Genomic DNA, 13449 nt, shown 5'->3' with positions numbered 1-13449 from the left:
TCTTTTAAGCGTTTGCCATTGTCGTCTTCGTGAAATGCATATTCATTAGGGGTGTTTCACTGCCTATTTATAGGCAACTGTGGGCGGGACATGAAGCTGGCAAAGTTGCGCCACATTTAGAGTTGATTGTGATTTATAAAGGAAAACTGGGGTGGGACGTGCGTATGCACTTTTTTATAAATCAGAATATTTTTTTGCGTACGCACGTCCTAGGTTTCATGCTTACGCAACTTTTTGGCGTGAATCCTAAGTACAGTTTTATAAATGAGGCCCCAGGATTGTAAAAGAATAGTAGGCATTTCATTTTGGGTATGTCATTTTCACACTAGTGTTAAAAAAATGGATGATACTCAAGGGGTTAAGGGGTTATGGCAATTATTATAGAGGGCAGCTTGAATGTTCCCAATGTGAAATGCATAATAAAAAGTAATGGAAGTGAGATGACTCTCAAACCATATGTGAATAGCCCCATGCTGGGGGGTACTTTCTTGGCTCTTTTACCCTCACTGCTTTCTCTCTGTCTGAAAAAAAAAGATATAAAAAAAATTTGGTGGGACTCATGAGACAAACGTATGTATGTGCTCATTTATACACAAGTAACGCACTTTAATTGTTCAGCTTTTGCTCCAAATCTCTCCAGAGAATAATTGTCATTGTCAGTTATAATCATGATAGCCTTACCTTATGTAACCTTAGACCACACTAAAAGAGATCACTAAGGGTCTGAGTAACTAGGTCCGGGAGTAACCCGGTATTCCCCACTATCAGGTATTCAAATGAATGAATGCACGAGGAGACGGTGTGCAAAAATAATGCACTTTAATTTCTGGAGTATTTTGGTTGAAGTAGAATATATATCAATAAAGACTTTGTTCAAGGTGGAAAACGAGTTGTTGTATAAATAGTATCTATAAATATTACACATACTATTCCAATAGCATACCTGACATCACCCACTACAATGAGTCATTGCCTAAGCTACAGTTAGGCTATTAGGCCTACTACAATTTGAGGAAAACCAAAATACATAATCATAATCATTCCCATAAGGGCGAGGAAAACAAAAGGGGAGCGCCAGCCGAGATCAGAATCACCCAGAGGTGACAGCCACCTATATACTATACCATAGAAGTGCTATAGTCGGCTTAGCTGCACACACCAGTTAGGTATATACTACACCATAGAGTGCCACAATCAGGTGCTAGCCGTCCTTCGTTCTGTTGGGTCGTGACATGAACGAGGGAGCTACAATTTTAAAAACGTACATCATTAATGGGTAAACCCCAATAAATGGCCCGACCAAAAATCCTTTTTCTTTTTTTAGTACCTGAGAGTATTGGTGCACCATGCACGTACTACAGCCAAAGATGACAACCAGGCACCAGACGACTGATACACTGTAATGTTTTAAACACATCACGCAGTTGGTAAGCTTATGGCATGTATTGACGGATCTATGCATAAAGAATTTCAACAAAGACGCGGTTTAGACAAAGGCGCTTCTCTTACCCGCTTCGTATTAGATCACCGCCGGCAGAATCCCTATGCAAACAGTGCTCTTATCACTGCGTTTGTCACACCAACTACTTTCAAACAAAGAGTGGCTGCCCGGCATACTATTCTACCTGCATTACTTCTGGTCACATGAGGAGAAAGCGTCAGGTGACTCATTAAACCTGATCATGTGAAATGAAACGAGGTGCATCTCTGGCTTATCCCCCTCCCACCCGTCACACTTACATAAAGGAAAGTTAGGGTTTACCCATGACTGCAGAGTGGTTTTTTTCACTGCAGCGAGTGACAGTGAGAGACCAATGATAGGTGTTTTGTTAGGGGCAGATAACCTCAGTCTCATTCAAAAGGCACAGTAGTTGGAGATGAGATTGCAATATTTCAATATGAATAATGTCAAAGGTTGTCGGGGACATACTGTTCCAAAAGTTAACTGCTAACAATTAGAATGTTTCACTAAACACACAATATATGATAGATTATATTTCTTCTGAATGACTAACCACAAGAATATTGTACCCATCAGCTGAGACAGGAGTCAGAGGACACAGACGTATAGGTGCTACCAAACCCAGAAGCACTGGTCACACAGTTACTTCTGCTATATCCTCTCCCTCTACTGCCACAGCTGTGAGTATCTACAAAATTCCTGAGGAGTTTGGTTCTAATATAAATTTACACGACTACAGTTTCCATAATTTATATAAGTTTCAGAACATTGTTGCATAGAGTAGCCCCTCTTTCAAGTTGAGCCATGTCAGACCTGCATAAATCCCAGGGCGTGAGCATGGTCATGACCCGGATCAGATAATGAGGGTTGACCCTTTTCGCACCAAAGGCAAACATGGGTTTTACCCGGGTCATTGCTTCGGTGTGAAAGGAGTATAAGAATAATCAATGAAAAAATGCCAAATTCTTAAAGTCAAACTGGTGTTGTACAAGCTCCATTTTGTGAATTTAAAGTTTTTATTTGTATTTTGAGGGCTGAATATTTATTGGATTTTTTAAAATATGCATCAGAAATAAAATAATACAATATGTAAATGTGAAATCATTAATTTTATATGCAGTGAACTGCTATACTAGCGTAAAATAAAATGGGGAAAGGCCACATGTAGGACAACACAGGCAGAGAACCAGAAAATTTTGATCTGATTGTTGCTCCCTGTCTTAGGCCTCTGGCAAACGGACAGCAGTACTGTCCAATGAAGCCAGGAAAGAGATGGCCAAGCAAGCAAAAGCTGCCAAGGATGAGCGCCGCTCTATGTTGGATGCCCGACATAAATATCTCATTGCCAAGCTGGCTGATGGTGTTAACTTGGGAGAGGCAGAGGTTGAGGAGGTACTCATTTCTGATGACAAGGTGAGACTACAAATTACTCATCCAATGACGGCTGTCTATTTATAAACCAGCTTTCTATTTATTTTATGACACTGAATATTTTGAATTATAAAGTTAAATATTATATCATGACATGCAAATATGTTAATATTTTATATTTTCATGGAATAGCTTAATGTATGCATAACCAAAAGCACAAGATTTTAATGGACAGTGTTATATTCATTTAGGCCAAATGCAAAGCGTCACATGAAGTCAACTGATTCTGTTCATGTAGGAATACACCTGTGGGATAACTAAAGGATGAAACTACTTCATGTGATCCAATACACTATTAGCCACAACATAATATATAATTCTCCCTATAGTTCAACCTGATTGAAGAATTCTTTGCACCAAATGGATCAAAGAGATTGCTTTTCTTCTACCAAGAAGTAAAGTCGGTAATTTGTTCATTTTAATGTCTCTGTTTAGCTTTTGAAGCCAGCTTTGTTAAAATAGTAAAAAGGAAACCCCCTTTAAAATAGACAATGGGGGATAAAAACTGGTGTTTGGCCAGTCTCCGTGTGGTATTTGGTTCACAAACTCATTGTTTCCATTTCCCTGTCTGTAGCGCCACTCCACCCACCTGTCGTGGTCAGATGCGGCCAACTGTGCCCTGGGGCAGAAGAAGCTTTTTGTTACCACTGGGTCTGCTGAGGTAAGTTACTGTTTGTCAATGTGAACTTAACCTTTTTTCATGCAAATGAAGAATGACATGGAGGAGAAACATTCATTGTTATTCTCATTAGAGGATAGACCAAATTATTTCTATCAGAGGAGATTTGAGCTCCATCCATAAACAACACCCATCCACCCAAAGTAGTGTTTGTTTAAAAAGTTGACACTTAACAAACAAAGTGTATTTGTTTTTTGTCCACAGGGATTACTTGGAACATGTTTGTTTTTCCTGAGAACCACAGAGAAGGGCATAACTACTGCAAATGTTTCTCAGGTAAACAACACTTATCAATAATGTATTTTAAGGAGCCTATTGTCAACTGGCCGGGGACTATAGCTGGAAATTAGCCATGTAGGCTAAAGCTGCTCCATTTACTGTTTACAGTTAATTAATGGGGACTGTCCACGACATTATAAACAAATACATTCAAATTCAAATTCAAATTCAATGCACTCAACCCGATTATTTCAGTAATTTTTGTACTTTACATACCACTTTTAATTATAATGCTTTTTCCCATTTTTTGTAATGCCCAATCATATTGTGCAGTATGTAGGTATTTAGACAGTCACACATTGTTGTTTTGACTTCAAAGAACAATGCTATATCCCAATTATGATGCAAAGCCAATTATGCTGTGGGGCTTCTGGCCACACTCGGTCACTGGCATGAGTCACTTTTCTATTACATTTTATATTTAACCCTTATTTGACCAAGATTCTCTGCACAATTCTGTATGTCGAAATTGGATATGTCTTGAATTATTGTGAGGTTCTATCATTCTAACAGCACCTTTCATTCATCACAGGAGGTGAATTTTGGAATGCTTGACTGCTCCAAGGGGAATATCCTGCAGAGTTTAGAAAAGTTGCTTTCTCAAGTAATGCTGCCTGCACTCAAGTCTCAAGAGGTACAACTATTTTAAATCATAATTGGAATTGATAACCAATTTCATTTTCAGGTACATAGTCCTATCCAACCTTCCACATTTACAGTAGCATAATGAAAAATAATAACAGTTTGGTAAGGTTATGATCTTCAGTGTGCGATCATTGGTTGCAATGTAACATTTCAGTGGGCTCCAGAATTATTGGCAACCTTGATGAATATGCACAGAAAGTGCTGTAAACTTAACAAAATAATAGTTATTGACATAAGCTTTATTTTCCAACCACTGAAATGTTTTCAAAGAAACAAGTTCCACAATTATTGTCACTCCTGGTTTAATACTTTTTGCAAATACCCCTGGCAAAGATGACAGCCATGAGTCTTTTCCTATAATTTGTGATGAGGTGAAGGGCCGGACCGGCAACACGTCACCGCCATAGCCGGATGTTTACGGAATTTTCCGGTTTCCCATGATTCCTTCTCAGTCTCGCTTTTCTTACTTCCTGCTTCTCTCCATTCATTTTTGTAGATAGCACTAAAATACTCATCCCGACTAACATAGATTCTGTACAGTACTAATTATATTAACACACTAATATGTTTGTCTAACTAAATAACTCACTAGTTTTGGGTATTTATAGTTTAATCACGTAATTAACATATTAACATTCTCCCTATTTCTGCACTGCTCTGTAGCTCCACATTTCTGTTCTATCTCTGATTGCCTGCCTTAATTCTGCAAACTATTTGCACCTGTTCTCTACTATCACTGCATTCCTTAAGTCTGTTCATTTCTCTACTCCCTAATCCGGAGCTGTATATATGTGTCTATGTGAATCCAATCCTGTGTCTACGTTCCTCGCTTATTATTGTATTATTGCCCTTTCATGTTTCTCACCTGATGTATATTTGTTAATCAATATTTCAGGGCCGATTATACCTGTTATAAGCCTGTTATACTTCAGATTCCCGAAACACCCTTTGCCTGACTTCAAGTTTTTTTGGTTTTGATCTTCGCTTTGTTCATGACTCTCCTTGCACCTATTCATTTGTACCTCTGCCTTTCTGATCTCTTGGATTTCTGACCTTTGGACTGTTTTTGTTTACTGTATTACCTGGCTTTGAATCTTGGCCTGAAATAAACAACATTTTTAATATTCTGTGGTCTGTGTTTCGGTAACAGATAGAATGTTACAGATAGATATATAGATGCAGCACCAATGTCAAGTAATGTTAGCTAACTAGCTAGCTCCATGCCTTGTATATAATTTGTATAGATAGATATATTGATAGATTGTGTCAAATGAATGTATATAGAAATGTATATAATAATAAAAGATCTCTCTCTCATATATATATGTATATACACACACACAAGACACGGAGCTAGCTAGCTAGCTAGCTAACGTTACTTGCTACTGGTGCTGAGGCAATCTATTTATCCATCTATCTATCTAATTATCCACTGGTGTCTGTCTGTCTATCGATCAATTCGGTGAGAATGTGTGAATGTGAGAATGAACGGGCGGCCTGTGGTTAAGGTAAATGACTGGGACATGCAAGGTTGGTGGTTCTAATCCCTGTGTAGCCACAATAAGATCCGCACAGCCGTTGGGCCCTTGAGCAAGGCCCTTAACCCTGCATTGCAACTTAGTCTAATCAACTGTACGTCGCTCTGGATAAGAGCGTCTGCCAAATGCCTATAATGTAAAAATGATTTAACGTAACATCAGTGTACTTGACAATAGAGCAGATGCAGATGGAGTCTGGTGCAGGTGTGAAACAAAGCTCTCGTTCTCAAAAACTACTCATCGTAAAAATGTCAACTTGGTATGGAAATGCTCAAAGTACTTTCAGCTTGTCGTACATATAATGAAATAAATATCAAATATTATTGTCAAAAGATGTAACTAATTGTTGATGTTTGCAACCATTCCATATGTTTTCAGGCTAAATGGACCTAAGTGGTATGTCTAACTATTTATGTATTTTTTGTACCCATTACCTGACTGGTCATAGTCAGTTACCATATGTGTCTACTGAATTCACAGTTCCTTCGCTTTTCCCACACTGATGGTTGACAGAGGGATTTTGCATGCTTGTTACCTCATGTTTTATACTCTAGTGAAAGAGTGATGGGATGACACAATATAGTTCCTTTATTTTGGCACCAGTGGTTTTCAAAGTAAAATTAGATTACTAAATAAAAAACATTGAAACATCGGAGTAAATGTATTGAAATAAAAGTATATAGTTTTCCTGTATGTCTGAACATAAAATATAGATCATTATCCATGTTACATATATGTGGCCTTTTTAATCCTACATATAATGCAAATATAATGCAAGTAAATCTTGATCCCTCTACGTATGTGAGCAGAACAGACTGATGAGGAGGGAGAGGAGAGTAAAATCACAATTACAATCATTTTTAAAGGAAGTGCAGGGAAAGAAGCTTTGGAGTGAAAATACATAAGAATAAGACACCTACTGTAAGCTGAACACAAGCCAAACGTCAAGGAAATACAGTATCTCTTTCCAGAGACTGGGAGGGCTCTGCTTGTGTGTACAATTTAACAACCAAATAAAGTCTGTTACACCATTATATTGTTAAGTTCTTTGAATATCAAACTACTATCACAGAACATTGATTGTGGTACTAATGAATACCTGGAACCATATATGGTCTGTCTGTGTTTCTGTAGAACTGGGGTGCAGTGAAAGACGGGCTGAAGAGTGTTCAGATTCAGGACTTCCTCACTTCAGTGGATAAGTTTGTCTGCAGCCTATCTTCAGCCAGGAAGAATATGGAGGGGAAATTTGAGCTACAGCCGATGGAGACTGTGCATAACCTGGATAACCTGCTCGGCCCTTCGGACTACACCACTGCAGGTGCAGTTGGGTTCAGCACAAAGACCCGTTAACATTTTTTATCAAATCCCACAGAAGTATATGATTGCCACCATTTTGATTTGCAATGACTTAGCCAAATAAGATAGTGGAGGAATTTGTATACAGGATTATCTATGGCAGATAATACAATTAGAACATTTTCAATTTAAATGCTTGGATCTAGTCTTTCAGGATCGTGTGCACTTTGTACATTTGTGTTTAAATTCCTGAACCAATTCAATCTCAATTCTTGCAATTAAGTGAAGTCACAATACTTTTATATTTAGTATTCTTTTTGCAATTTAAATAATATAAAGGTACAGATTAGAGGTACAGGTTAAATTCAGTCAGGACCACTGTTGTCAATGTTAGAATCTGTTCTGGAAGCCCTCCCGGCCATCCATATAAACATTAATGGATAAGACTATGAAGGGGCAGCAGACACACACTATCCTTTAGGGCAACACCATGCTGACCATAAAGGATAGTGTATTAAGCTTGAGGGAGGAGCAGGGGTAGTGGAGGGGAATTAGACTAGCAGTGTGGAGTCACACTCCCTCTCTGCCTCTTAGCGGGTAACTCTGAGCTGGTAGAGACACTGGAGGGGGTCCTCCTGCACTGGGCCCATCAGATCGAGCAGGTCCTCACAGAGAGTGAGCAGATGAGGAAGGAGGCTGATGACATCGGGCCCTCAGCTGAGCTGGAGCACTGGAAAAGCAGAATGGCCACTTTTAACAGGTGAGCTTCCCTGCCATTCCCCTTTCAAAATACAGTACTGCATTTTAAATAGGTTGGACTCCACCTATACCAATGAGAGAAATTAAATGTAGATAAAATGGCAAAGTTATGTAAAGCAATTAACTTGTATTTAGAAAATACATTATTAGTATTTTATGTAATTATTTTTCAGTAACCTCAGCATATCCTATGGAATACATTTTAGAAATTCCCAAAAATTAACTAAATGTGTGAATGTGTCCCTCTCCTCATTCTATTCAGCAACTGAATGACAAACTGCTCAATCAAGCGCTATCAAAAGTCATTTTGCTCCCATTATGCATTCATTATGACTGAAGAAATAACTTTAAAAAAAACATTTCACTTTGTATGTCTTTACTGCAATATGCATTGACATCACTGAATGGATCTGCTTATGTGCAAGCAGCAGGGTACACCTTCTATATTCCAGTGTGCATAGGTCAAGCAATGTGCAACATTCAGCAAATACTATATCCTATGTAAATGCTACATTGCATGCACAGCATGAGTGTAAATCAGGTCTTCTGAAAAGGTTGTTTGAATTCTGTCAGCCTTTTGGATGAGATTAAAAGTCCTCATGTGAAGAAGGTCATGGGAGTACTACAGGTTGCCAAGTCCAGGACATTGAGGAGGTGGAAAGAGCTGGTGAGTGAGTCTTCTTCATTTTACGTAGATTTCAAGGTCTGGAGTTGTGCTTCAGCTGTAAATTACACATGCCTAGTAAATCTGGGTTTAGTAATTAAGCCTGTAACTTCATAATATTATGTTAGAATTCTAGTACTTTGTGTATGTGACAGACAATATTATCTTTCAAAGGATGGAAATATCACCAATGCAGCTAATGAGGCAAAAGACAATGTGAAGTACCTCTACACACTGGAGAAGTTTTTCAGTCCACTTGGAAAATGTACACCAGTAAGTAAAGCCACAAAAGGGCAGATTTATCAATGTCATGAGTTCCTTACATCTGCAGTATTGCAACATTTGGCAGCTCTTAAGGTTTTTTATGTGTTATTTTCATTGGAAATTTGAGACATTCCAAATGAAGGTCTGCATAAATGTTGATTCAATGTGATTTGATAACAATTTTAGAATCACAGTGTATTCGGTGGTTAGTGTTAGTAATATCTGCATTGACAGTGGAGCCAAGGTGCTCACTGTCTTCTTTTTCCTCTTACTGAATGTTTGTAAATATTTTATGCATTTCACTAGTTCTAAATACACGGTCATTGGAGTTGTTTCCCTCTCAGTGAAGAGCTTGTGAAGCTGAGGGTTCTGTGTCTGAGAAACCCCATTGTTGTTTGTGTACACTTCTCGCCTATGTATAAATAATCCTATTTCGTCAGTTGAATTCGATTGTTGATGTTTTTCATGGATGCTAGTATTAGGGCTAGTATTCCTGCTTCGTCAAGGCTGTGAGAGACAGGATGTCTTGTGTGTCTTATTATCACTTTGCTGTTCCTGGTCCTAGGTAGGCTATATCGCAGTTGGGAGCATGTGAAGTGTTCTCCCTGGCACTGTTTGCGCACCTAATTACTCTCCTCATCTTTTACCACCACCGTAATCAGTAGGTCGTGAGAGTTTCCCTGCCGTTTGTTATTTCCTCGCTCAAGTCTCGACCATTTTGAAAGATTGTTTTATTGGTTAGCTAATTGCTGGGAGTTATTTATTCCCTTCATTGTTTTCTTGTAGATCAAATCAAACAAGGTGGAACTGGCAATACAATTTTACTTTTATTTTATTTTTTTATTTTATTTAGGAACTATATTGTGTCATTCCATCACTTCCTGTTTCACTAGAGTAAAAAAAAAATAGGTTATAAAATATGTACTATAACAAGTCAGGTACTGGGTTCAAAAACATACATATATGGATTAAACTTAGCTCCACTTAGCATGAAAACATATGGAATGGTTACAAACTTGCCAAGAAGAAGATATTATCCCCACAGACAGTAAGGGTAATGGTGAGGGAGGCCATAAGTAACATAAAAACATACAATTGCACCTCCATACCAGCAAACTCTTTGGAAGGGTGGCACAAAGAGGGCCATTACAGATCAGAATAAACAAAACACCATCAACATGTTTGGCAAAATGTAATGCATACATGGAGAGGCAGTTCATACCTACTGGCAAATGTGGCGGTGGGTCATTGATGTTTTGGATATGTTTTGCTGCCATTGGTTCAGGGGCACTAAATCCCACCCAATGTGTGGCAAAAAATTTACCCCTGCCACTAAGTACCACTCTGCAAGAATTCAGTGTATATTCCAAAGATTTGGGAATCGGTTTTGCAAACTAATGTTTCACTGTATATACTTAGCAATGCCTTCAAACTCTTCTGCATTGCACAGTGCCCCTTACTGATTATTTTGGCTGAGAGTAACTGGAGGTATGCCAGTTGTACCTGTGGATACATGGTATTACTGCAAGTAATTTTGTGGTAATGGGAGAGGAACAGGGCGGCCTGTAGCGTAGTGGTTAAGGTAAATGACTGGGACACACAAGGCCGGTGGTTTGAATCCCGGTGTAGCCACAATAAGATCCGCACAGCTGTTGGGCCCTTGAGCAAGGCCCTTAACCCTGCATTGCTCCAGGGGAGGATTGTCTCCTGCTTAGTCTAATCAACTCTACATCGCTCTGGATAAGAGCGTCTGCCGAATGCCAATAATGTAATGTAATGTAATGTAATGGAATGTTGTTTCCTTCTAGACGAATATGCTGGAGCACATCCCAAGACTGATGAACAGCATACGAATGATTCACAGCATCTCCCAGTACTATAATACCTCTGAGCGCATGACTTCACTCTTTGTCAAGATTACCAACCAAATGATCAGCACCTGCAAGGCCTACCTCTGCAAGGATGTAACAAAGGTCTGGGACCATGACAGGTACTCATTCATGCAATTTATAATGTTATATGCTTTACACTTGTTTAGGGGATTTAATCTTTAGATGGGGCGGCACGAATGGCAGTGGGTAGCACTGCCGCCTCACAGCAAGGAGGTCCTGGGTTCGAATCCCTGTCGGCCGGGGCCTCTCTGTGCGGAGTTTGCATGTTCTCCCCGTGTTTGCGTGGGTTTCCTCCGCATACTCCAGTTTCCTCCCACAGTCCAAAGACATGCAAGTTAGGCTGATTGGAGAGTCTAAATTGCCCATTGGTATGAGTATGTGAGTGAATGGTGTGTGTGCCCTGCGATGGGCTGGCGACCTGTCCAGGGTGTATTCCTGCCTTTCGCCCAATGTATGCTGGGATAGGCTCCAGCCCCCCTGCGACCCTGCTCAGGATAAGCGGGTTAGGATAATGAATGAATGAATTAATGAATCTTTAGATGGTTAATGCCTTAAGTATCACCCTCTTTTCTAAACAAACAAAAGATTCACTAAAATGAAAAAAATGACAAAACAGCTTGCGTTTCTATAGTTTAGCACTGAATATCCCTATTTCTACTACTTTATATTTGTGACTTATATTGAGAGAACTCAACCACAAGGGCACAAAGTTGATAGGGTTATGATCATATGCCAATAGGTGCTGCTCAGTTTCATAATAATAAAATACAGTCAGTGAGCACTATTAGGTAGACCTGTACACCAGCTTGTCAATGCAAATATTTAATCAGCCAGTCAAGTAGAAGCAAGTCAAGAGGTTCAGCTGTTTTTCAGACCAAATGTCAGATTGGGGAAGAAATGTGATATAAGTTACTTTGACCATGGAATGATTATTGATGCCAGACAGGGTGGTTTGAGTATCTCAGAAACTGCTGAAAACGTGTTGTTAATGAGAGGTCAGAGGCAATAACACATCAACAAAGAATGTAAATAAAGGACACATTTAATCATAATAATCATCACCATTAAAGCTGGGTATTTGTCACGAAAACTATTGACTAAAGTCACAGAGCAATCACAGAAAAATGTATGAAAATCACAGAAAACTGTGAAAGAAAGAAAAACAATCATTTATTTATTATATAGCCTAATAGATCTCCTGTGCAGCAGTGGGAAACAATTTAAATCTTTTTTGGTCTTGGTTTGCTGGACCATGCCATGAAAAGAACACCAAATTTACCCTAATTTGTATGTGATGTCATATGTGGATTAACTTGTTTTTCACCTCACCTGTAACAAAATAAGGAACCGTTATCACGAAATCTAAGGTATTATAACATAGTTCATATGATAGAACCTTGAGTTTTAATGCTTTCAAACAGTATATCCTGCAACCATATTGATTGGAAATTTCACTCTGGGGGAAGAAAGGAATCAATGTAAATGAACCCGAGGGCCGGTGTGATTTGTAGGGTTGTCAGGGAAGCGAGGATTAATTAAGATGCATTTAAAACGGCAATTCCTGAATCCAGCCGTTTTAACCATCAACACCCTTGTTTAAATGTCCAGCACTCTGAGGAAGTTTGGTAGATGGAATGATTTTTGAAGGTGGTTATAATATGTTTGCCATACATAATAGCTATTATTCTTGTTGTGACAGTGTCTTAATCTCATGTTTCCTCTCAGACATGAGTTGCTGAACAGGATTAAAGAATGTTCTCAGCTGAACCATGAATACCAGCTCTGCTTCCAGCGAGTCCGGGAGAAGCTCCGTGAAAACCCAAATGACAAGCAGTTTGAATTCAGGTAAGTGAATGTGCAGGAACTTTTATAACACCTTTATCACACACTCTGAGACTTAGGACTTTGAAAGGATACAATTTTGAAGTTTGAAGTGCAACTGTCAACGTTAATTGTCATCCATATTAGATGAACCATTTGGAAATTATAGAACCTTTTGTACATAGCACCCACCCCCCCTATTATGGGTATCAAAATATAATGGGCAGTTTAACATAATGTAGAATAAAGTAATTTTTTTTTATATTTAGTTGCATATCCTTTGCATGCAATGATTGCTTGAAGTCATCACTAGATGCTGGGTATCTTCCCTGGTGCTGCTCTGCCAGGCTTCAGTTCTTCATCTTCAGTTCTTGTTTTGGGGACTTTATGCCTTCTGTCTCCTCTTCAGCATGTAAAATTCATGTTCAATTGGATTGAGATCCGGTGATTGACTTGGCCAGTCAAGGATTTTCCACTTTTTGGTCATCAAAAACCCATGAATTGCTCTAGCAGTATTGTTTCAAGTCATTGTCTTGTTACCTGATGAAGTGCCGTCCAATACGTTTGAAGGAATTTGGTTTTATCTGAGCAGAAAAAATATGTCTATAGACTTCAGATTTAATTGTTCTAGTTAACATCATCAATGAAGACAGGTGCTGTTCCACTGGCAGCCATACAGGCCCAAGCCATAACAACCCCTCCACCATGTTTCACTG

The 13449-nt window shown here is 38.9% G+C and overlaps 1 protein-coding gene across 1 annotated transcript in view; it reads left to right on the top strand.

Annotated features, from left to right (window-relative positions):
* The first annotated feature begins 2266 nt into the window (after window positions 1–2266).
* The window catches only part of dnah5l (dynein, axonemal, heavy chain 5 like), a 168438-nt gene continuing 157255 nt past the window's right edge, over window positions 2267–13449 (top strand). Inside the window, exons 1-12 of the mRNA XM_061238957.1 lie at window positions 2267–2293; window positions 2687–2875; window positions 3223–3297; window positions 3468–3554; window positions 3777–3848; window positions 4384–4485; window positions 7169–7355; window positions 7928–8093; window positions 8666–8759; window positions 8931–9029; window positions 10829–11010; window positions 12638–12757. Coding sequence (XP_061094941.1) covers window positions 2267–2293; window positions 2687–2875; window positions 3223–3297; window positions 3468–3554; window positions 3777–3848; window positions 4384–4485; window positions 7169–7355; window positions 7928–8093; window positions 8666–8759; window positions 8931–9029; window positions 10829–11010; window positions 12638–12757 — 1400 coding nt within the window. The remainder of the gene's footprint in view (window positions 2294–2686; window positions 2876–3222; window positions 3298–3467; window positions 3555–3776; window positions 3849–4383; window positions 4486–7168; window positions 7356–7927; window positions 8094–8665; window positions 8760–8930; window positions 9030–10828; window positions 11011–12637; window positions 12758–13449) is intronic.

The sequence above is a fragment of the Conger conger genome, chromosome 4 (genome assembly GCF_963514075.1).
Source record: "Conger conger chromosome 4, fConCon1.1, whole genome shotgun sequence".
In the NCBI taxonomy this organism is placed as follows: domain Eukaryota; kingdom Metazoa; phylum Chordata; class Actinopteri; order Anguilliformes; family Congridae; genus Conger; species Conger conger.
This window is presented reverse-complemented; position numbering and strand designations above follow the sequence as displayed.